Source organism: Gouania willdenowi, chromosome 2 (assembly GCF_900634775.1).
Source record: "Gouania willdenowi chromosome 2, fGouWil2.1, whole genome shotgun sequence".
Lineage (NCBI taxonomy): Eukaryota > Metazoa > Chordata > Actinopteri > Blenniiformes > Gobiesocidae > Gouania > Gouania willdenowi.
Genome location: NC_041045.1, coordinates 5755721 through 5781479, shown reverse-complemented (window position 1 = coordinate 5781479; position 25759 = coordinate 5755721). Strand labels below are relative to the sequence as shown.

General features: G+C 40.3%; 1 protein-coding gene across 15 annotated transcripts in view; it reads left to right on the top strand.

Annotated features, from left to right (window-relative positions):
- LOC114476067 (muscleblind-like protein 2a) overlaps positions 1-25759 on the top strand; it is a 71564-nt gene that overhangs the window by 19337 nt on the left and 26468 nt on the right. For 2 of the 15 annotated variants that reach the window (XR_003675524.1, XR_003675525.1), the window contains exons 3-9: positions 8987-9151; positions 10464-10667; positions 13027-13257; positions 16208-16261; positions 16595-16745; positions 18519-18554; positions 24676-24878. Coding sequence is in view for 13 of the 15 variants with exons in the window: in XM_028467333.1 (XP_028323134.1) it covers positions 8987-9151; positions 10464-10667; positions 13027-13257; positions 16208-16261; positions 16595-16745; positions 18519-18554; positions 24676-24800 (966 nt within the window). In the remaining 2 variants the exon portion in view is untranslated. Of the gene's footprint in view, positions 1-8986; positions 9152-10463; positions 10668-13026; positions 13258-16207; positions 16262-16594; positions 16746-18518; positions 18567-19418; positions 19514-24675; positions 25534-25759 lie in introns of those variants that run through there. The other 13 variants (XM_028467333.1, XM_028467326.1, XM_028467387.1 and 10 more) reach the window with 12 other exon arrangements.

Sequence of the window (25759 nt, the reverse complement as noted above, 5' to 3'; positions counted from 1 at the left end):
ACCAGCTGCCCCTTGTCTTAGTAAGTTCAAAACCGGGGTGTGAAACACATTCTGTACTTTTTTATTGTCAGCAAAGCTTTAATCTCTGAACTGGGGAGTAAGCAGCCATACGACACTTGTGCTGGTATCTGCTGAGTGTGTTCGAAAGAGGCTTTGATGAACAGATCTGCTTTCTCCCTTCCATCCCATTATCCACCTTTATCTGTTTTATGGATTTACACCACTCCTCCACGCGCTCTGACGTGTGGTCGATCGCATCAGCTGTGGAAGAAGATGTCACCTCACCTTTTTTTTTTTATTTCTTTGGTTTTCTCGTGCTGCTTATTTCCGCTCACCTGCCGGTGGAGCAGGTTTGAGCTATTTTTGTTCCACTGTGGTGTGACTTCAGCTTTGATCCCTGTCGAGTGAGTGAAGTTGTAAAACAAGGACTATTGGTTATCTGCTGTTTATTTCTCTTGGGGCTGTGACACACTTTTTTCCAAACTAGGCCATCAATACCCACTAACCTATTTCAATGCCATTTTTGGCTGCTATAGCCAGTTGAAGTCAACCACACTGCAGGACTGGCTTTTATATCCTTATTAGCATCTAAAATGGCAGGTTGTTGAAAGCAGACGGAGACGTGGCACTGTCACAACCAAGGCTGGTCCCCTCTCTAACTCTGTTTGTGTGCGCAGATTAAATGAGCTCTAAAGGGTGGGTTTCATGTCTCAGCAGGTCACAGATGATCAGATTAACTCAAGCAGGGCTCCAGCCTCCAGATGGATTAGCAGTGGAGACCAGGACCAGGTGCTGCACAGCAGTGCCTTTCAGAGCTTGCTTTGAACGCTCCCCTTCTCAAAAGGTGGAGACGAGTACCTCGGGCGTTAGCTGAAGACCGATCGCCAAGTTTGGTTATATTTAATTACCCTTGGATTATTTTTTGGATAAAACCCATCACTTTGGAGACAGTGGGTTTAAACACTAATTGCAGAAGTAGAAAAGAAGAGTTTGTACCCTGTTAACAATTTTCTGTAGAAGAAAAAAACACTTAAAAATCAAAAGACCGTCCCTTTGCAGAATAGGAGTACTTTTATGATTATGAAAGCTTGCAGCGCACAGTTGGTCCCTTGTACAATACTAAGTTCTTAATAATACACATTTGCTTGAAAAAACACCAATTATTCATGCATGTCATTACCTACAGGTGCTGGCATTGTTGCGTGCAGTGCATTCTGGGGGTAATGACGAATAAGAGTTGTCACTTGACAAAAGAGCTGCTTGTTTTGGGGCACTTTTGACAGGTGGTTTGAAAATTTTTTTTAGTACTATCTTCTGTTCACACTAGTCTTATTAATTATTTAATTCAATTCAATTCAACTTTATTTGTATATTTAAATAAATGATACAAAAAAACTTTGCTTTACAAGTTTTATTTTTAAAACCACAAGAGGTATGATTATTCGCGCAAATGCTAAAGCCATTAGCCAGTATTTCAATTTAAGATATTTGAGTTCGTTATGATTCCTATTTTTCGTAAAACAATATAAACTATTGTTTGATTATTTTACCAGTAAAGAGGAGTGGACCTTATAATTACCTTCACCAAGAGGGGAATATTTTTACTGGTTCTTGTTTGTTTTGTCTTTTACCATGATTAGGTCAAACAACCATTTACCAATTTTAAACACTGACAAATTTGCCTTTATGCATTTTAATGTATTGCAAACAAAACACATTTTTGCATTTGTGACCACCGTTTTGTCAGATACTGTGTGGATTTCTGCTTGCGCTGGTAAGCTAACAGGCATCGCTGTTAAAACCGCTCATTCCAATCCCCACATCATTTTGTCATCTTTAATTGTTGTTTTTCTGCCATTGTGATCACCTGAATAAGTTCATGCAGCCCAAAAACTAGAAAAACCAAATAGTCACTTAGATTATTTTTGACAAGACATCCATCCAGCCTGAGTGTTCACCCATGATGCTTTGCTCTTATCTCTTGTATTTTCCAATAAGCATCTGATAAGTGATTCAAGCTGCATGGTTTAACCAGGTTTATGGCGATAAAACCATCATGTGATTTGCAGCTGATGCGTAACTATTTCCTACAAATGAACGGAATGATGAACTAGTTTTATTCTAAACAAAGTAAATGAGTCCTGTGTGCATGTCTCCTCCTCACTGGCGGTATTTACATTTAGGGCATGTTGCACAGAGGCTTACAAAGACAAACGAGCAAGAGACAAAACAAGACACTTTGTCTCGTCTTGCTGTGGATCTCTTTCTCTGTATTTTTTCCACTCCTTGGGCAATCTTGGGCGTGTTCGCTGCTCTAGCACTCCTTCATCTGAGGGATTACAGTCAGCAAAACAAAGGTGCATAATTATAGCTGAGACAACACACTCCTGTGTGTCTGCTTGGTGTGTGTGTGTCCTGGAGTTGGGGGTAAAAAACATCTTTGTACAGTAATTTACTAATTTACCTAATTGCTGCCATTTTCTTGTTTGTAATCAGTCCAAACTTTTAAAATTGTGTAATGTGTTGAAATAACAGCCGAGTGATGCTAACTGAGTTAGAAGGTTCTGTTGCTGCCCCATTTTGCCACAGACCCATTAGTTCAGAGTTCCATTAGTGGCAAAAAAAACAAGACGTGCTCCTTAAGAGGGAATGTTCTCCTTGTGTTCAGATAAAGGAACTCCTGTTCATGTGTATCCAGAGGTGAGCTACTCTACCAGGTGCTGGGATCAATGGGTCGGCTTTTTTTCCAGTCACGTGAGCACCGGAGTGCCTGTCCTGTCCGTGTCCCATGGCGGGAACTTACATTAAAGTGGTTTTCTCCAGTAGTGGTTACAGTCTGTAGGAAAAGGAAAAAAAAAAAAAAAACTTTTTGGCACACAAACGTAGAAACGAGAGGAAAGAGAAGTGCTTTTCATGTTGCTTCAGAAAAGACTCAATGTGCTCAACGCCGGGGATTCAGAAGAAATCAACTGGAGCTGAGACTGCTGTCAAAGGAAAATTCTCGTGCAACTTCCTGAAACGCATCATTTCACTGACACTTCCAATTGGTGCTACCATCCTAAAAATAGTTTTTCAATGTAGATATTAATAGAATACTACCGTTTGTCAATGGCACACACACACACACACACACACACACACAAAAAGGCAATAGTAATGCATTCCCTGCAAGATATAAATGGCCAGAAATGATAGAAAGTAGAACCTCAAACCTCAACTCGACTTTTTTTCTCGGTCAGATGGGATACACTGTGTTTGTGGGCGAAGGTGTAAGGGGATTACACGTATCACAGGCTTCCTGTCAGAAAGATTTATGTCAGTTTCTCAAAGCAGTTTTTCTTCTTTTACACCAAGGACAATTGGACACAGAGCAAAGTGGACTCAACTACAGTTTCTGGAGTTGTTCACAAGTAGTTTTTATTGTTAATAGGAAGAATTATTAGTCACAGTTGTGGAAATCCCTTCCAGTCTTGGTCTGGGCTCAACCAATTGTCGGCCTTGTTTTTTCCAGATAACTGCTTGTCGATACTGCCATTTCCTCAGTTATTGATCACGTCACTGAGCGCTGTGTTAGCATTACAGAGACATCAGAAGAGCCACGATCGAGGCAACAGAGGCTTAATGGAGAAATGCATGCACGCACGCACTTCTCGGACACCACCTAATTTGTCAATATTGCCGTGTTGATGTGGGAAAGGAACGCAGTGGCCCAATTTTCGCAGATGTGCTCTGGATAAGTACAAAGGCGCGACTTTTCCAATAACGTGTGTCGGAAAGCACAGCAGTGATAAAGGCCAGCCTGCAGTGTCCTTTATGAGAACGTTTATGGCTCCTCTGTCGACTGCAGCCTATAGGCAGTCGCCACTCTGTGAGGATAGAGCTGCCATTGAGGGCAAAATGCAAATGTTACAGTGGTGAACGGAGGGGCCCACAAGTGAAGCGCTATTCTGCAGAGGGGGAGGAAGACAGGCTCTCTGTGTCTGTGCCACCCACAGACACACAACGGTCATCACTCCGGTCATTCAGAGGCTCTGATGAAGGAGACGTGGGGGTGGTCATGGAAGGGGTTTGATGAAGATGCCAGGGTGAAGCTGAGGAGAGGGGATGCTGATGTCAGCTATGCGTGAACCAATGGAACCAACGGTGGTTTGAGTTTAATACATCTAAGAAGAAGTGGAGTCATCGCTACTTTGTGTAAAATAATTGAAAACAAACAAAACAGTATTTTAAAAAAGTCAAACACGAAGTCAACGTCTCAAACTGACTTAAAAGCCAAAGAGGAAAAAAATGTTTGAAGAAGATTTAAAAACTGGAAGTGATTTAGCATGTATCTATATTTTCAGGGCTACGACTTAATGTGTGGTCATCTCTCATCTTCTCCTTTATCTTTGGAACAGCTAGTATTAACTGATCTGATTTTCCAAACTGATACAAGTTATAAAGGAAAAGTCAAAAAAGAAAAGTTGCAATTTTTAAATCACAAGCCATAGAATCAACAGACGCAAAACTGAATTTTGTGGAGACAGATGGCAAGTAAAACAAACCAGTGCCATTGAGGACCGTAAAAGCATGAAGTTACTTAGAAATACAGAAAAGTACAAAAACAATACACAAAATGACGACCATCCTGGAACAGCTTTAATGTGAAACACAAATGTATTAACATTTTGACGTAATAATACAGTATAAATTTGTAAAACAGTCGGTGCTGCTGATTCGAAGCCCGTTCCAGGAGGGATGAAAGGTCTGCTTGTCGGTACGAGTGGCTGTTTGTATATCGTAGTTAGTGCTTGTTTTACACACTGATACTTGGAGGTAATTATCCAATCTGAATCAAAGCAGTCATTAGTCTACCCCGACACGTGGATTACAGTGATTGTGCACGTAGGAGCACCTCTAATTTAAGAAGGTGGTTAGTGATGAACGCTTGCAAAATGTATAATTGGCCAGTGTAGAAGTGGCCACACACCAGTGTTATGTCAAGAACTGCTCCATGCCATTTACTGTGTGTGTGTGTGTGTGTGTGCGTGTGCGTGTGTGTGTGTGTTTTCATCATTTCTTCTGCTTAGAATTCTCAAGTCTGACATCTTTAAACTACTGCCTAAGCTCATGACTATTAATCATTCTAATTCCTCGCCAAATGGACTATAATTGCAACATCGCTATTGCTGTGTCCTTCTTGTAATTAGCCTTCTCACATTTTGTTAAAGCAAGAATAACTTCTGCATCAAAGCAGACGGTAAATGGAAATTTTACTTCAAGCCAACCAAAAGCAAAAGCTAAAGAGGCGGAGTCCCCTGAATGCACTATTGTACTGATAGTCTCTTGTTGACAAACAGGCTTTGTCCGTGTCAGTTTAGATAATGATGCTGATATTATTGAGATTTGTGACTGAGTCATGTATGTTTTTTTTTTGTTATTTATTTAGAACATCATTTGCATGTTCTCCTTTTACTTGAGTAGATTTTATTATTGACGATTATTGATGGATTCTTAAATTTCCAAGCATTAAATATGATTCCAGAGGCTGAAAACCCAATGATACTTCCTTATTTGAAAAACACAATACAATATTGAAGGTGCTGTGTGGTATTGCTCAAAACAGAAGTCAAATAATTTTTACAGCTGATTGATGTTAAGTGGAAGATCCACAATGAAGTCTATTTATTCTATTCTAATCAAAAATCAAAAAGATAATCGTTAATAATCAAAAATCGGTTTGTAATCGAATCAACGCTTCAATAATCACAATAAAATCAAGACATTGGGCCGATTAACCCCAAAGAGATTCACACTTTATTTTTCTTATGAATATAAAAAAAAATCACTTTGTTCTGAAAAACGTGCACTTTGACGAGATCGCACGGAAGCCTTGGTTTCATCATCGTTTTTCAGTGTACGACTTTCTATCACCATGGCAGCTATAAGTGAAAGTACTTTATCCAGCTCTTAACTAGACAAGGTTAATTAAGCCTCATTTGTGCAAAGACTGGACACAATTGAACAATATATCATTAGTACATCGGTAAGAAAACGCTTTCGAACCAAGTTTGACAAAATGAAATGTGTTCCAGCGTGACACTCGAGTAGCTTCTCCACGAGTTCCATCATCAGTTAAAATGAGAAAGCATAATGATGAGCGAAGGTGAAGAAGCAGACGTCAATCACTATTGTGAGTTCCATAGCTCCATGTGACTGACAAGGTGTGCACAGTGAGTCAATTGTATGCATCTGCACCCGTGTGGGTCTGTGATCTCGGCGGGACTCTGTGGCGTTCCAGGCCTGGTTTTGGGATGCTGTCCAGAGCTCAGCTTCAGCACCAGCCGCCTTCTCGCTCACACACGGTCACACCCACCCACTCGCTTCTCTCCTGCACGCGTACGCGCACGGTCACTCACTGCCTACACACCAACATTTACCACTTTTGACAAATTTATGAAGCTCCAATTAGTCTTTCCCTTTCTGTGGGTTTTCCATTATTCCTCCAGTCTGGACTGGGATAACCAGAGCTCTCTGTGTGTGTGTGTGTGTGTGTGTGTGTGTGTGTGTGTGTGTGTGTGTGTGTGTGTGTGTGTGTGTGTGTGTGTGTGTGTGTGTGTGTGTGTGTGTGTGTGTGTGTGTGTGTGCGTGTGTGTGTGTGCGTGTGTGCGTGTGCGTGTGCGCGTGGGAGTTGGTGAGGCTTGTTATGTTGAAGAGATTTTTGCAATGCTACGTGTGGGAAGGTGTCACTTAGAGCGTGTGAGCCATGCTGCAGGAGGGAGAGTGTATCATTAAAAGCCTTGACAACAGGTTGATGTCATCTGTCTGATTTGGCTCAAAGCTGTTTTCATGCAACATATTTACAACAAGGTCTACTTTCTATCTTTGAGTTAATATTTTAATAATTTCAATGTTGAGTGACATCATGTTATGCTTTCCTGGGTCTTAAATTTGCCAAAAAAAAAGTAATCGCAGCAACAAGAATCCATAAATCCATGCAGTAGGTACAAATGTATGGGGATCCCTATTTTTTCATATAAACACTTAAAAATGCACAATCCACATCTGATTCAGATACAATGTGGTGGAGTAATTGAACAACAAATCCAGCATAACTGAGTCCAATTTCATGAAAATCAATCAATTACAAACAGAGATATGAATTTTTGAAATTTCACAAATGATGAGAGATAGGGATGGTTCGATTTGTCATACTGATCCAGAATCAGTATATTCATCCGGAGTCCCTCCAAAATTTTATAGGATCTTGCATGGCATAAGGTCTGTATTTGGTAAAAAATGTCAAAACTCATTAAAACTACTAGATAATATAGAATATTAACTCCTTGTTCTCACATTCTCAACTCTGTCGTCAATAAGAGTCGCGATGAACTGCTTTGATGAGTTTTTCCCTTTGTGAAATCTATGAGCGGCGGGTTGTTTACACTCAGGGCCAGGCTGATACCTTGAGCTGCGCTTGATTAAAAAGGTTCCCCACTGTTTGCTCGCCCAACCGTTGGGGAGAAACAAAGTCCAGTCGACTCCAGCAGCCTCTGTGTCATCTTCAAATCCCTGCTAGGTGGCGAGTGACGCTCGTATCTCACAATCCTTTGTGTGAGCATCCATATCATACCTTTTTGTTCTTCTGCGTCACACAACCACCCCCCCCCCGAGGGATGTGTTCCAGTTAGGTGCTTCACAAAGAGTAAGAATAATCTACTACTGGATCCATGCGCTGCTGCAGAGACAAGACATCACAAACACTAATAATTATAACTTGTACACAGACCAACGTTTAGAAAACAGTACTTGGATGGAGGAAAGTGTTTCTGTCAAATGTCCAATAGATGCATAGATAGATGTCATTTTACAAAGTAATACAACACATTTGTAGCAGCTTGGAATAGTGTTACGACATATACAAATGGAATAACAATAAAATAATAAATTAAAACACAAATATTTACTTGAGAAGAGGTTAAAGGTATTTATGCATAAAAGGTCAAGTAAAACAGTGCAAAGGCTACATGGTGCAACTGCGCAATGAATGTTTTTGTTTGTAATTCAACAGAAATAAAAAATAAAAGGCTTGTTAGATGTAAAAAGATAAATAAAAGAACTTAAAAGTGTATGATTAGTGAATGAAAATTAAAAAAATCGAAATAATAATAAATACATAATTAAATATCATAACTAATCATTTTAATATAATATATTATAATGATACATTCTTGTCATGTAATTAATATTAGAATTAATTATTAATTAATTGAATTTAATATTATGAAATATTGTATTATTACAATGATATTTACGTAATTTTTGACATTAAAAAAGCTTTTTCTCTTTCAATATTATTAATTTGAATACATTTGCAAGAATCCAGCTGCATATATTTTTTAGTTTTTTTGTCCTTCAGTTTGCACGCTACTTTCTCTGATGTTAATAGTCGAGACTTTGATGCACGTAAACGCCCTTCAATGTCTTCATGAGTCGTTGCCTCTTCAGTCCAGACCGTGCTACATGTAACATCACAGACTTTGTACACAACAGATTGTTTTCTGTCCTTGCATCAGCAAGCAGGAATGCTACAGGGACAAATCTCAGCATGATTTCACTTAATGTCTCTTTCCCGTCGCTGATGTTCTACCTTTTGTTCCTTTCTCCTGACCTCCTTCTCTCCCCACTTTAAGACCTGAAATCGGCCTCCTATTGTTTGCCATTAGCCGCTTTGGTTGACAGTGTAATTGCCTTCATCCTCTGGACTCTGAGTAAACCTGACCCCGCCTGCTGTGTATTTGCATTTCAACACGATCCGTCCATCAAAACGCTGCAGAGTTCCAGTGACTGCGTCATCATTGCAGCCCTGATCTTTATGTTTTGCTCGAAATGTCGGTGAGGGAGCGTGTTAACAAGATAACTACTCGCTAGTCAGACACATCCAAACTGAGCCTTGAGTCATCCCCCGTGTAATTATAGTAATAATGTTTTTTTTGTTATTTTTCAGGGTCGCTGCACACGAGAGAACTGCAAGTACCTCCACCCACCTGCTCACCTGAAGACACAACTGGAGATCAACGGGCGAAACAATTTGATCCAGCAGAAGACGGCTGCTGCCATGCTGGCTCAGCAGATGCAGTTCATGATCCCAGGCACCACCATGCAGCCTGTGGTTAGTGTGTCCCTTCATCTTCTACTGGTTACTAGTCACAGCGTGTTAATGATGCGACACCTGCACTTTCATAAAAACAAAAATTCATCCCCCTCACATTTTACAGAGGGATTCATTGTTAAAACGTATTGGCTCAGTTAGATTGATTGAATGGCGATCAAGCCAATCACAGCCAGCCATTTGATGAAGCTGGCGTTCCAAGAGGGTAAACAAAGAGTTAAAAGCAATAAGTGTAAGTAAAGTGACAAAAAATTAGTAAAAGGTGGGAAAAAACAGTGGCAAGAAAAGATTGAAAAGTGACTAAAATGGGCCAAAAGCAGTCAAAAGTGGGCAAAAAAATTATAAAGAGAAGAAACAGGTGGGATGTAATGCTTAAATGAGCAAAATGTGGCAAACAATAGTGGAAAAAGGCAAAAATGTGGAACAAAAACAGGCTAAATGTTGGGGAAAAAGGAAATGATTGTTATTTATTGGGCAAAAGGAAGCTTACTTGGATGAAAAGTGGCAAAAAATGGTTAAAGAATGGACAAAAATTACATAAAAGTGTCTAAAAGAACTTGCCAAAAATTAGGAGAAAGGGATGTTTATTGGCAAAAGTTGACAAAAAAGTGTCAATTTTTTTTGAAAACTGGGCAAAAATGGGTCAAAAGAAGTTGCAAAATGGCCCAATAAAAAGGTAAAGGTTTTAAAAGTTTCCTTTTTTTATGGTTTTCTGGGGTAATAATAGTTACAATTAAGACATAAAGAGCCACATGTTGAGTATCACTGAGTTAGTAACCGCTTTATCATGGTTTTGGACAACAAAATCATTTTAATAAACTAAATTGGGAGTTAATGGTGGCCCAACCTTAGAACACCCTCACTTTTAAAATTGCTGCTTTACTCCTGACTGTGGGTCCTGTTTATCAGCGTAGATACATTAGGAGAATTTTTAACGCCCTGGAGCAGATCATAAATGTCATGTTACTGGTATTAAAGCCCGCAGCTCCCAGTCAGCAGACGCACGGGGCAGCTGCTGGGTGTGAGAGAGTGTAAAACTTTAAAGAACTTGCATAGTCGGCAAAATGATCCCAGGGTACAAAAAGGTTGTCGGGAACTTCTCTGCATAGCAGCGTCTGTGTTTTTTTGTTTCTTTTTTATGCTGCTGCATTCCTTGCTGCTTTGATCAGCGTTGTGCTTACACCAGTGCGTCTCAAGCCAGGGGTGCAACACTGCAGCGATCAGGACTGAAGTCGGTTATTGTAGAGGAAAGCATCAGCGATGACATCAGCGTAGTCGCTTATAATCAGGCTTTTTTTTCTTCAATCCGCAGCAGACGTTTCCCGTCAGCCAAGGCCTTGGTTCCAGCACAGGCTTGAGCTACGCCCCCTACCTGACGCCGATGTCCCACAGCATGGGCCTGGTGCCCACCGACATCCTGCCCAGCACGCCCGTAATCGTCCCCGGGAGCCCACCTGTGTCTATGAGCGTAGGCTCCTCCTCCAATCAGAAGCTTCTACGCACCGACAAACTGGAGGTAAACGGTGATGTTTTTCTTACCATTTATTTTGCTTTTCACGAGTATAAATTTCTTTTGTGCTTAAGTTGATGTGAAAAATGCCTCTTAATTAGGAATTGACGCTAACATTTATTCTGTGATTTCCCACCTGAGCGTCTCACCTCGCACTGTTTCTCACGTTTCCTCGAGCATCATTTAGAGGAATAATTACAGCTTCTGTCTGAGGCGTGGTACAGAAAGAATAATAAATAATAAAAAAAAGAAGTGAATATAGTGATGTAAATTGGCTTTAGCTCAACAGAAACTGGTACTTGCCAGACAGACGCACTGAGACTGGGACGGTTACAACAACTTGAGCCAGCTCCATCTGGCCCCTGCTAAACAGCTCGCTGATCGTGAACGAGGGCGCACTGAGGAGGAGAAGGAGCCTTTTTCTTTTTTACATACCCTCTACATTTATAAAGATAAACAATAATCGCCCTGAAACCTGGAGGAGATGCGTAGGTGTGCGCCTGTGTGTGTTTTTCAGCGGGAGAGCGATCACTTAGCAACTGAATGAACCTTCCTCTAATGAAACAGTATCCCTCTGAGACACTCACTCCCACACGGAGGCGTCATGTGTGTGCACACGTGTGCATCATAACTGTGCTTTATGCCAGTGTCAATCTGTGTGTGTGTGTGTGTGTGTGTGTGTGTGTGTGTGTGTCAGTTTCTGTGGGCGAGTCGGGCAGATGCCCCTTTGATTAGATCTCTGATGGGCACATAGAAAACCACAATTTCTACTATTTGCATTGTGATTTTGAATTTTAGTCCACAGTCCGTTCTCCCAGTTTCTTTTATCGACGCTGAAATTCGTTGTAGTGTAAGTCCGTGTGTGTAGCTGATGCGTGAGTGCGATCTGTAGTCGCATCACATCTCACAGCGTAGGCTTTAGCAGACTTTATATCCTCCAATTTAAAGATCTGCTTTCTTCCGAACGTGTGTGAAATATACTCACAACCTTGAGGCAAAATGTCACTGAAAGCGTCTTTCTCAAGCACAGTTCAATGTATGTGAATATTTCATGAACTGAATGAGACAAGAAAAGGTTCTTTTGATTATTTGATTTGCTCCCTGAAAGAATAGACTAAAAGGGCGACCGTGGTTCAGGTGGTAGAGGGTCGTCTTCTGATCGAGAGTTTGGGGGTTCGATCCCAGTACCTGACTATGTGTCGAAGTGTCCTTGGGCAAGACACTGAACCCTAAGTTGCTCCCAGTGGTCGACTAGCACCTTGCATGGCAGTCCTGTCCCATTGGTGTGTGAATGTGAGAGTGATTGGGTGAATGAGCTGATATTTAAAGCGCTTTGAGACTACTTCAGTGTGGTGATAAAGCGCTATATAAAATCAAGTCCATTTACCATTTTAAAAAAATGCAAAGGAAGACACAAAAGTAACACAGATCTACAAATCCTGTGAGTAACGTAACATAAAGTTAATGGAACAGGATGACGTGCAACGAAGGAGCACTAAAATGTCAGATTGAGTTCCTATTTCAGAATCCTGACCTGACATTTTATGCAAACCCTTATTGGCTGAATTCTCCAAAATGGCGATGACCACAAATAAAGGGATATTATGTGCGTTTGAGGCTTAAAGTTTCCCTCTAAAGGACTAAATAAAGGTGGTCTACTTACAGATGAAAGGTACAATTTCTCTTTAAACAGTGTAGGCCTCATTGATCAATACATCAAAGGTCATTTGCTCGAAACAAAAAAATGTAAAAGGTTGAAATTGCCCCTGGATAGTTTGATTTGATACCCACTGTAAAGTGGATATCAAATGCCCTGTAGGCAGATGCATAGAAGTGTTTTTACTTCATTCTTACTTTGATTTATTCCCCATCATATCAACTTATTCTGCAAGACTTTCAATTTCAGCCGGATTCAGATCTTCCCTTAGAACCCCCCCCCCCCAAAAAAAAAAAAAAAAAAAAAGAAACATCCGTCATTGTTTTGCCACAACTTTTAGTTTGTGAAAACACAAGAAATGTGTTGGGAAGTCCGTCTTTTGGACTCTACATCCCACAATGCAATGCCCAAACTTTTCATTGTAAATAAAGTGTTTACAGTGGAGATCAAAACAAACTTTCAAGTGGTAATTTCCACCTTGTACCTCATTTTTCCAAGCAAATGATTTTTGATTTATTGATAAATAATTATTGTCTAGAAGAATAAACATATGTATGCTGTTCTAAATTTTTGAATTTCGGATTTGTTCAGGTATGAGCCAGTGTTTCAGCAATTTCACTCTATTTTCTGACTTTCTTTGTTGTAAAAGCCATATTTCTTCCACCGTGTGTGTGTGTCTTTGTGTACGTATGAATCACCCACACATAGGTTTGCCGTGAATTCCAGCGAGGTAACTGCGCCCGCGGCGAGACGGACTGCCGCTTCGCCCACCCGAGCGACAGCCCCATGATCGACACCAGCGACAACACAGTCACCGTCTGCATGGACTACATCAAGAGCCGCTGCTCCCGCGAGAAGTGCAAGTACTTCCACCCGCCGGCCCACCTGCAGGCCAAGATCAAGGCCGCCCAGCACCAGGCCAACCAGTCTGCAGCCATGGTGAGCGCACAGCACTCACACTACACACTATGTCTAAGACCAAGTGTTTTTCTGTTCTAACCATATCTGCATCAAACTAACCAAGAGTAGGACTTATAGATATTGTAGTGAAATAAAAAAGAGGAGCTTAGATGTTTAACTTTATTATTCAGGAGGAAGTTTTTGGTAACACTTTACTTGAAGTTTTATACAGAAGGCTGACATTACGCTGTTATCTGTTGTTAGCATGAATAATATGTAATGAAGGCCGTCATTAAGTGTTGTTTGCTAAATATGACACCTTTGGAGCTATGTTGGCGTTTTTTGGGTTAGGTAGAGGGATATAGTGGGGTTGGGGGTTGGGGGTTGGGGTGATTTAGGATTAGGGCATATGTGTCAAACTCAAGGCCCAGGGGCCAAATCCGGCCCTTCAGACCATCTGATTCGGACAAAATCTCCCCAAATTAAATAAAATGTAGTCAAAAAATCAGTCAAAGGACATTTAAGTCACTTATTGCTTAGATATTGTTGATGCCTTCCATACTTTGTCAAGTTTATAACTGGAAGTACAAACTTGGGCACAATAATCTTAATGTTTTCCTGTTTAAAACATGCGCCCCACATGTGATCAAACTGTTCTGTATTTGGCCCTTCAACTAAAATGAGTTTGACACCTCTCGGTTAGGGTTACAAACAACAATGACAGCCTTTAATACACCTTAAATAATGCTAATGTCAACCTTATGTCTAAAACTTCCAGTAAAGTGTTACCAAGTTTTCTTTGCTACTTGAATAAATGTGGCTGATGACACATAAATGTGGAGCACTGTTTTATTATTGCACACAACACCTGTGCTGGTGTGTTCCAGCAGACTCAATACAATAGGCAACCCAAAGAGAAAGGCCTGCTGTGTACAATAAACAGTGCTTTAGCCATACCCTAAACACATCAGCCCAATGCCCCAAGAGCAATTTGTTGTTACCTCGTCGCAGTCCTTTTTTTTTTTTTTTTTCTCTCCTCCCAATGCCCTTGGTTTACACAGAGACAATGCGTCGGCTCCCCCCGCCTGCCTCTCCCTCCACTCCACTGCTCTCAATGATAAGTGCAGTTCTCTGTAAATCAGTGCAAATTGAATCTGGAATGGATGAGGATGCAGCATCGTAGGTGAGGGAGGCATGTGTGTGTGTGTGTCTTTCTTCTCAGAAGGGTCGCAGTGCTGTGGCACCATGCGCACATCCCATCACCACTGCTCGTTCCTATTGGGTCGTAGAATTGCTGGTGAGGGCAGTTTGATGTTTGATCAGGGAACACGTGCTGAAATTCCCCCCAGTGACCTTACAGCGCTGTTTTCTTAAAGGCGCAGCGAGCGTGTCCTAAGCTCCTCCTATAACCCAGTTCATCATCTCGCCAGAGCAGGAGAGGAAGAGGGTTAACCTTCATTCTCTTTTGGCTTTGTTTTTTCTCGCCAAGGAGGTCATATATTCATTTATTTATTTATTTGTCTGTAAACAGATTTTTACAGTTTTAACCAAAGATAGACCTTTACGCCAGTGTTTTTCAACCTTGGGGTCGCTTGAAATTTAAATGGGGTCACATGAAATGTCTAGTAATTGATAAACAAAAATACATATTTTTAAACATAGTTATTCATTAAAACACAACGCAGAATCTTAAATAACTATTTCATACTTTCCCTTTAAAAAATATATATATAAATATATATAAATATAGTAAAATAAATGAAGAAGGTCGCCAGAAATAGGGTCACCATCCAAAAAGGATGGGAACCATTACATTTTGGATGGGCTGTGGATCAAAAATACTGATTCTGGATCAGTTTGAAATATTGAAAAATCCCTCTCTCATCATTGGCGAAATTTCAAAATGTTTTACCTCTGTTTTTCATTGACTGATTTTTATGAACTTTGACACGGTGTAGTATTTGAGGAACCAACCTGACATAACTGAGTTTTATCCGCATCGGGTCTGGATTGCGCATTTCATCGCCATTTAAAAAAATCATTTTACCATGATCAGGATCACTGATCCAGATAACTGACTGGAAAAGAGAAGTTTTGGCGCTCTTGTTCCACATATTTCCCCTTTAAAAAAAAAAAAAAAAAACAGAATCCAAATCATATTCAGTGCAGATCAGGTTCCATGTTATCCCGAACAGTTACTGAAGGCAGATCCTGTTGCTGAGATTGTCTTGCCGTGCCACATTCTGTGTTGCTTGCCATGCTGTGGTCTCCTCCCTCATCGAATGCAGCCATCTTTGCTTTCCATGTCACTGGTCATTCTTCATCTGAACTAACCTCAAAGGCTCTTAACACCACGCAATGCATTGTATGCTCTGTAGGGAGAAATACTGCTAAAGAAAAAAACCCCACAGACGTGAAGCAAAAGGCTTGTGCATGGAACCATTCAATCACTTCCATGTCATTTTTTTTGTTCCTCTCAGCAAAAACATCCATTCTAAAGAAGAGTATTGAACATAAATAGAGATTATGTATGTTACTAGTGCAATAAGAGGCTAATGAGGGTTGTATTGGTTGACATTAGGAATAAACAGAGTTCCACGTGCCACCGTACCAAGTTGACAGCAATAATATTACTGCTACTGTAACATTGTTTACTGCTTTTTCTTCAGATAGAGTTTTGAAATGTCGCTCTAAAGCACATCTCAGACAGTAGATGCCCGCATTTGCTTCTGTACTAATTCAACAAGTAGCAAAATGTATCTCCAGAGTAAACGCAGAACAGACCTTTGTTTATGTGCATGCCTATTGTTTTGTATGTGGTATACTTGCATTCAGATTATTTTTTGTTTTTTGTTTTTTTTCCTTCTCACCTACCCACAATGCAATGCTGTCCCCCTTGACGCACCTCTGCTTGCTGTTACCTGTATGTTAATACGCTTGAATCCCATTGGCCCACTGCCATCATGTGCTCGCTGCCTGCTAATTAAAGACTCAGTCGACTGCCAAAGCAATGAAGCGACCCCTCGAGGCAACTTTAGACCTGGTACTTTGACCTTTCACCTTTTGCTTTGCATGTAGCTTCTTTAATTGTACTGTAGCCACTCACAACATTGAATTTGACTTGGTTATCATTTGTAGTAATGAATGTTTTGAATGTATTTGATTTAATGTAAGGTTAATTAACTGCAGCTGTCTTTCTATTTTCATTAAACTGATTCTGTATTTCTCTTGCAATGCTGTAGCTTCATTATCCATGTGGTAGTTAATGCAAGTTTCCTTTAAGCCTTATTGTGCTGTGGCATAGATAAACACTTTAAAAGTTCTCTTTGTGGGAGTATGAGTGTTTTGAAGCTGTTGTGTTTCTTTGTGTGGCCAGGCGTTCCCACATGGCGTCCTCCAGCCCTTACCAAAGAGACCAGCACTCGAGAAGAGCAACGGCGTGAGCTCCCTGTTCAACCCCAGTGTTTTGCACTACCAGCAGGCGCTGGCCAACGCGCCGCTCCAACAGCCCGCGTTCTTTCCCACAGGTGAGAGTCTACCGCAGCAGTACGCGCAGATCAGAAGGGCTGATAGGTATGCGGAGCACGCACGCAGACGCACAGCGAGAGTGCCTTTTTGGAATTTAACATGCTGATACACTCCCGAGCCCATCCCTAATCTTTGATCCCCTGCTTGCTGATATAAACGTAATTGCTGCCAGGTGGATAGGCAGCGCGCGCTTTGATCCCAGCAATGGAAGCTACAATACATTAGCAGCACCTCAATATGATACACCTGCCAGCGTAAGAAGCCCGACAAACGCCGCCTAATGAGGTTTTTGGTCCGCTTTGAATCAACAGAAGATAAAAATGATGTGTGTAAAGAATTTATTGTGGTTTTATTGTAGCTTTAAGTGTTTAATCGTAACTTATTCATCATAAAAATTTAAATCTGCAGATGAAGACATAGTGTAGGCCTCATAGATCAATAAATAAAAGATGTAAACGGTTGAAACTGCCGCTCAAAGGTTTGATTTTTATAACTGAAAAGATTTAATTAAAAAAATTGAATAGACAAATAATTTTTCCATAAATAAACATGGATATATAATATTTATGTTTAACTAATATTGCATATAATGTACATATGATAATAAGAAAAGGATCAATTAGGGAATCAGGGAGATTGTCAGTACTTACATACTTTTCTATCTATTTATATTTGATATTAATAAATAAACAGTATAAAAACTTTTAAAGTCAGTTAAAGCTGTTGGAGGCCATCATTTTTGATCAGATAAAGACATAGTGTAGGCCTCATAGATCAATAAATCAAAGATCATTTACAAAAGAGTGAAATTGCCGTTGAAAGTTTGTTTTTATCTCCACTGTAAACACTCTTGACATTGTTGGAAAAGTTTCATGCATTGCATTGTGGGATGTGGAGTCCCTTCCTCCTTGTCTGACGAAGAAACACAAAAAAACGCTTCTATGCATCCGTCTACGGGACTCCACATCTCAACTTTTAATGAAAATTATTACGACTTAATTCTCATCTGAAACTGACGGTGTATAAGCTGAACTGGTGATGAATTTACCTGGTGACACATCACGGCAGAAGCATCTTCAATGTCGTGCGGGATTTCAGGCAAAACTTGAGGGTGATTTGTCAGTTGGCGGTAAATAAAGGTTTCATAAATAAACTTTTGGGAGCATATCACACATTTCCATTGGATTTTTACTGTTAAACAGATGGCCGAGGGTTAGCATCGTGGCAAATGTCACTGAAGCATATAAAATGTAAAGTTAATAACAGTAGCTGACTCTATTAACCATATTTCGCATGTCTGGTATGATTTCAGGAAATTTGGTAGTCATCTAAACGTGGAAAATTGGAGACCCTATTTGTGTGGTGTCAGTAAAAATCTAAAATATCAACAAGTCCACAGCTTTTATTTTGAGAAGCTTGTTTCAGAAGTGGAGTAAAAATAATCACTAACACATATTTATTAATCACAAGCGCATGTATTGGTGAGGAGGAATCTTCTAATCATCACCAGTGTAAAGGACGGGAAGGTTTAGGGTGCACTGGCACTAATAACACTTGGATTGCCCTGCTTGCTGTAGCTACGCTGTCATGGCCAGTGTATCAGCACAGCCCAGCCTTGAAGCCTTTGTTTTTTTGGATTTGTGTTTGTCTAACCTTGTTGTTCTCCCTCATCATTATTAACCCATTGATTTCCTCCTCTCTCTCTCTCTCTCTTTCTCTCTCTGTCTGTCTGTCTCCCTCCTCATCTGTTTCTCTCTGCATGAACCAAACAGGGTCAGTCTTGTGCATGACTCCTGCTAGCAGTCTTGGTAGGTCCTGACGTATGTTTGCTCACACACACACACACACACACACACACTCTCATACAGACATGTTGTGCACTGGGTAGGATTCTTTATACAGGGAGAGTGTTTCCTGTGCAGCCCTTACAGGTGACACCAAATGTAACCTCGTTAACAGGTTTTTTTTTAATTTGACGTAATTGCTTCATTGCATCTCGGATGTGGGAAAAACCTGGAAGACTGTGTCACCTGGAAGAGCTGGAAACGCTCCTCCCTACTGACTCTCTGCTCATTTATGAGGGCAGCGTGCATTCAGAGCCGCAGACGGAGCTTCTGTCTGTTTACTGTGCTTGTCCACCAGGAAATTTAAATCAGTTTCCCTGAGAAATTAAACTTTCTAAAATCGTCCCCAGTTTGAAAGTCCAAGTTCTCATTGATTCCAATTGGCGTCCCGTGCTCTTTATCTTCTCTGGGAATAGTAGCAAACTGATTTTTTTCGTATAAATTTCCTCACATGTGATTGTAATGGGCTTCTCTCCTCTTGTTTTGTTTTGTTTTGTTTGTTTGTTGTTGTTTTTGTTGTCGTTTTTTCCTCTCCCACGCTCTCCTTCCTTTTCTTTCTTTCCGTCCCTCTTTGCTTTGCACTGTGAATGGTTGCATGCCATCTGCCGGCCCTAACGACGGCTCGCTGACATCCGCCACCATCGACAACCACAATATAAAATGACACCGCCACCCCCACCCCCCCCCTCCACCTCCACTAACGCCCACGCCACCGCTGTTTCCATGGTTACCGTGACGCTCCACCTACCTGTACGTTGCTGGCTCCTCTTCCCCCTTCTCCACCCTCCCCTCCCTCCTCCCCCCCTTCCTTCTTCCTCCCCTCTAAAGTCCCAATGATGTACAGTGCTGCGCCTGCTACTGTCTCTGCAGCAACAACTCCTGCTACAAGTGTCCCCTACGCAGCAACAGCACCAACCAATCAGGTTTGCTCCTTTTAAAGCTTTCTTTCATCAGTCCCCGGAGCTCTGAATAAGTGCTGCTACAACCTGCAGCTGAGCCAGAGCCCACACGCACACACACGCACACACACTTCTGCATAAACACACTACACGTGTGCGAGTGGGTTCCAGACACGCAGCCAGCCAGCACTTCTTCAGAGCTCCCACATTGGCAAGTAGTAGTTGTGTTGTTGTGTTGTTGTGTTGCACTGTTTCCTTGGTTTTTTTGTGTTTGCATGTCGTCGTTTCTTAATTTTCACGTGTCTTGTCGTCGAGTGAGCTTTCCCTCATCAGCAGCAGTTCTGGGCAAGGTTGGGGTCAATTATAATTGGTAATTCATTACATTTATGACGTGATTAGAATTGTAATCGTAATTGAAAAATGTGTTGCTGTCGTAATGATTAATTAGTTCTAATAATTGATTTTGTAATTGTAATTGGTATCGTAATTCAATAAAAACTGTCATTTGCAATTTAATTAAATGCAAAACTGGGGAACTATGTTACAGTTCTATGGTGTACACATACGTAGTTAATGATAATTATTATAATAAGTGTCATATCAAGTATTACAACTACCTGTCAGTTCTCTTCAGGATCATTTTACTATAAAAAAAAAGGAAATAAATAAAGAATTAAATCGAGGCTAAACTGACAGAAAAAACACTCATACCACAAATATTGATGCCAATAGTTTCATGGATAAGGAAGCTTAACAAGGTCACCAAGATAAGAAAAGCTAATTAGATGATAAATAAAAAGTTTTAGTGTATCTAACAGCTGATTTAAGACATGAGTGAAACTGACAGAAAGCTAACACAAGAGGAAGTTTACATTAAATTCATTAAAGGCTCATTAACTGTGATTGGACTTTAGTCATTTAGAATGTAATTTATAATTGACTTTCAGGGGGGAAATAATAATTGTAATTTTAATTGTAGAAATACCCGTCACTGTAATTGTAATTGAGTTGCAATTGGACATGGATAATTGAAGACTTAATTTTTAAAAACAAAAAAATGAGTGACCCCAACCCTGGTTCCGGGGGCATCAAATGTGCTGCTTTGCGTGTTCTGCAAACATACAAAACCCACCATCGCCTGGTCAATGGACGCTCTTTCGCACACTTTTCCTGAATCTTGAGGTTAAATCATGTGAGGAAGCTGATATATAGACTCGGGTGTGGCAGCAGAAAGAAGAAAAAAAAAAGGTCTAAAAATGGCTTGTGATTGGCAGCTGTGGGGAAGCTGGGTCAGGCTGGGATGCCAGAGTGAGGCTCTGGTGGCCTGCTTTAAGCCTGGAGATCTGAAGCACAATGCTGGCGGCGCTGGGCCTCGCGCAGCTGGCGATCATTCGCTGTAGTTTCTGCGCCGAGGTGCCTCGAGGACGTGCGTTTGAATAGATGAGCGACGATCCACAGGTGGAAACGTCCCGCTGCTTCCAGGAGATTCTTCCACAGCAGAAATACCTCTGATCTTTATGTATTCATTATGGGCTTCTTTTTAAATCTGAACTAAAGATTATTTCTTCTTAATGGGTCCAAATCTTTCATGTTTTAAACCTGGTTTGGGGTCTTTGTGTCCCCCGTAAGCGGGCGGGGCCACGCATGTGTCAAACTCAAGGCCCCGGGTTCAAATCCGGCCCTTTAGAGCATCATGTTCGACCCACAGAACACAGTAAAAATGAATTATTGTGTAAATTACCAAATAATTTCAGTTGTCGATATCTCAAATTCACAAATTCAATGAAACTCCACAATATTTTTTGGGGCTCAAGGTTTTCCCATGCTTACTGTAGCCTATATCACATGAATGCAGTCATTTTTTATTGCAAATTATGGAAATAAATCTAAATTTCTTGCAATTTCTCACAAATAAATCCACTAAATTACACCAAAATTGGTTACAAAATCAAGAATTTTTCAAGACAATATCCTGGAGGGACTGATATTGATAAATAGAGGACAAAAATGTTAAAATTCCTCTTTCTCCCCCCCAAAAAAAATCTGAGACCCATTTGAGATCAAACTGGTCCGTATTTGGCCCCTGGACTAAAATGACTTTTGGCACTCCTGTCATAGAGCGTCAGTAGCAGCAGGAGGCTGGGCTGCTCTTTAAAGATGCATGTGGGACAAGGAGCACGAGGAACACTGACGTCAGTCCCCTCGCTGTCTGTCTCCGTCCCCCCCGCCTCCTCCTACGTAAATATCCCTCCAGGTTGGACACGGTTAAGCCTTCTGATCGTCAGCTGCACTGCACACAGTATGTTCCCTTGTTCACAGCATTCATCCGAGAGCTGTTTATTTTTTTTAGAATTATAGACACATGAGCTAGAAAATATCTTTTTCTTCATTAAAGCCTGGGTGGTTGCAGACACGTTAAAAGGTTCAGTCTGGTCAACATGTGACCCTGGGAAGCAGTAACCTGTCGTCATCATTACAAGCAGGAATCAACAACATCCTCCTTGTGTCCCAGCACGTCTGCCAACACTGGGCTGTGAGGCTACAGCGCCATCTGCTGGTGGAAGATTTAATATTGCTGATATCAAGCATAGTTGAGCTCTACTAGTGCTCAATATAGGAGTGCATGTACTCAATATGGGTTTACTAGTATTACTAGTAAGCACTGTATACTAATAACGGAGTGAGGGAAAAAAATCTAATTCAGGCTTTTCATTGACTTTCAAAAACATTACAACCAACCAGGGTGCTGGATTAAATCATAATACGTCCTACTTCATCAGCATTACTTCTACTAGTACTATTAGTGAACTTTATTACAGTGTTTTCCAACCTTGGGGTCACCTGAATTGTCTATTAATTGATAAAAATGAAAAAATGACTAATTGAAAACATTTTTTTTTGTCAAACTAAAACATGAAACACAATGTAAAACAACTGTATTCTTTAGTTTCATTATCTCAAATACAAATTGAGTTCAATAAAGAAAAGAGGAACTAGAAAAATACAAACGTTAAATACAGTATGAAAATAACTGAGCTGGATCTTGTCACTTTGTGCACTAATCCTGACTACTTTGTATTTGTTACACAGTATAACAAGCACGATAAAAAATTATATATAGGTTATTATAGGAAAAAAAAAGTGGGTCATGATTCAAAAAAGGTTGTAAACTACTGCTTTACTAGTACTACCAAGTACTAAACTATAAAATATGTATTTTAACAGTCAAGATTTTTAGTTGATCAAATCAAAATCGTCCTCTAGTAGACGGTTTTGTATAACTAGTAATAATAGTAGACTTAAAATACGTTGCTAAACTTTATTATTAATACTCGTGACAAAATTGTCTACTACTAGACGATTTTATGCTTTGCGACTGATGTTAAATTCATGCTCAGACTTCTTGTCCTTTGAGATGGAGGCTTCCTGTCGTTGCTTTTATCGCAGGTACTGAAATTGACAAACAGCGTCGCTAATCGGTCAGTCCATTAGGACGATGGCTTAATATTCCGTAACACTTTTAAACCCCATCCACCATTTATCGTCTCCCCGACAGCTCCAGGTTTGCATCACTGCCTCTAATCCAAAGTCCTGCAAAAAAAACAACACGAAAAAACACCACGGACAGTCGTCAGTCACGGCGCGGTTTCACCTAAAGCTGTGGTCGATGGCCTGCAAACAAGAACAAACAGAAACATGTCTCATTCAGTTAGAAATGTTTTTCCTGCCGCCGTAAAAAAAAAAATGAGGTCAACACAGGAGTTGAGCACTGAGCCTCCATTGTTGCTGCTGTTGAGTTTAATCTGCATTAATTGGGGACCAGCAGCCTAACTAATAAATCACTAATTCATGTATTGGAATATTACACTGAGCTTTGTTTTTAGGCAGTGTATCGTAACCAGTAACCCAGTAACAGGCTGGGACTTAAACCCAGAACATTTCTCTGTATTTATTTCCCAGTGTGTAGAGCTGAAACAAAAGAATATGTTCAGTCTTAAAGAGTCAGGTGGAGCTAAAGATCTAGCATGTTCCTTTTCTTTATGTGTGGCTCAATGACGTGTGCCTACATTTTCTGTCCAACTGTATTTCTTTCTGTTAAAATAAGCTTTAAATGCATAAAAGGATGCAATATATGTAGTAGCTTTTGTATATATGCGCTGACTTTGAACATGTCTCAAACATCTTTAAAATTAGTGGTTGGGAACCTTTTTTGGATCGTGACCCTATTTTAATTTCACAAAATTTTTGGCAACCCCAAATGCATTACTGTGTTTAAAATATAGAGAAGAAAAAAAAGTAATCAGTTTTTGTTGTTTTTTTTTATCAATTACTATTACTATAAACTCTTAAAACAATAAATAAATAAATAAAATCTACCCTATTTTACATGATTAAAAATGAATTTACGGTATTTCTATTTTTACTTCCACTTTAAAATTCATGCAAACAGGTTTGGGGTCAATTACATTTTTCAGTTACAATTATGTTTTCAATTATCCACGTTCAATTACGATTAAATTATGATTACAGTTACCAGCATTAATGGGTCATAAATTATCTGTAAAATACATTAAAAACAAAATCATCTAACTTATTTCCAATCTATTGGTTACCTTGTTAGGCTTCCTAATCAATGAAAATAGAGGTTTTACTATTTGATTAAATGGTCAAATGTGGGAAAGCTTGATATGAAACATGTGTTAATAATAATTTACTACATGTGTGTAGAACTGCACACAGAACTGTAACATGGTTCCCCAGTTTTGCGATTATATAGAATTTTCATGGCAATAACACTTACAAAGTCAAAAGCAATTTAAAAAAAAAATTACAAATACAATAAAGCCATAATCGTAATTATCCAAATACAATTATAATTGACCCCAACCCTGCATGCAAACTTTGTCTGATCACGCCCATTTAATGAAAAACCTCATACGTCATCGACCCATATTCTCCCGTGCCCGAACAACTAGGCGGTTTCCCTCCATTGCATTCCCAAAAGTGTTGATACGTGCATGTTTTCACAGCCGTATGGAAAGCCTTCAACTACCCGACATAAAGAGTTGCATTCATGTTCATGGAATAGGGTTGGATAAATGTAAAGATCAATCACTGCTAGATATGGTCGAGGCTCACTCTTCAGAAATGTGTAACTCTTCTTTCCTCTCGCTGTTTCTCTGCAGATTATCCTGAAATAAGTGTCTGGAATGGAGCGGAGTGTGTAGAAGCGGCACTAGGAAACCCAAAACAGTCCCTGTGTAAATACTACCTTGCCTCTCCTGTAGAGGTCCAGCAACCTGCATGTTAAGAGTGTAACACTTCCATTTAACCGTAAGAACTGAAGTGCCAGTGTAACACACACACACACACACACACACACACACACATATATACTGTATGTATCAATAGGAAAAAAAGCTATTAACAAGTCAGAGATATTCATATGTATAGTGCATACATAGCAGACTCACTGTAGAAGTCATTTTAACAACCCAAAGCACCCTGGACTCCAAACTGCGTATTTATTCATCAAAACCTCAACACAAAGTGCGTCCTGTTGTTTGGGGAACACAAAAAGAAATGGACGGTGTTAAGTTGCCACGTTGGAGACAAGTCGATCCTCCTTTCTCCCGCCAAAACATCATCAGAGGAATGCCAGGCTTCGTTTTTCCAACATCGTCCCCAAATGTTCACACGATTGTGATTGATGGATCGACGCCGTCGAGGGTCCCAAAAGCTCGGCTCGTTGCCAAGGGCTCCACTGAAGGTTCGCTCTGGACATGCCAAGCCCTGCGTGTGCATGACAGACTGAGACTCCAGGGGTTAAATGAAGTGCTAAGACTTAAAAACAAAACAAAACATTAAAAAATAATGTTTAAAAAAAAAAAAACAGTGCGTTTGACGACCTTCGTCAAGCAAAACGATGACTTGAACTTGGACCGGAGGGCTATCTGTGAGCTTCGGGTGTCCCCCCCCCCCTCCACCGTCACCGATAATCCTGTTCCACGTTAGAAAAACTGTAGAAGTGCCTAAAAAAAAAACAACAACAACAAACAAAGCTCACTGACGACATCAAGAGTGAATTGCTGAAGTGACAGATGCAGCACACTGGCTGTCAGGAGACGCAAAGACTTTTTCTCTGGAGCGATTTTAGCTTCTTTTTTTTTTTCTCATTTTGAATGTTTTTTTTTTTGGTTCGTGACGTTGGAAAAAAGAAACTCAAGGATCCGACAAAATCAAAACGAGCTTTTGCAGAATGTTTGGTGA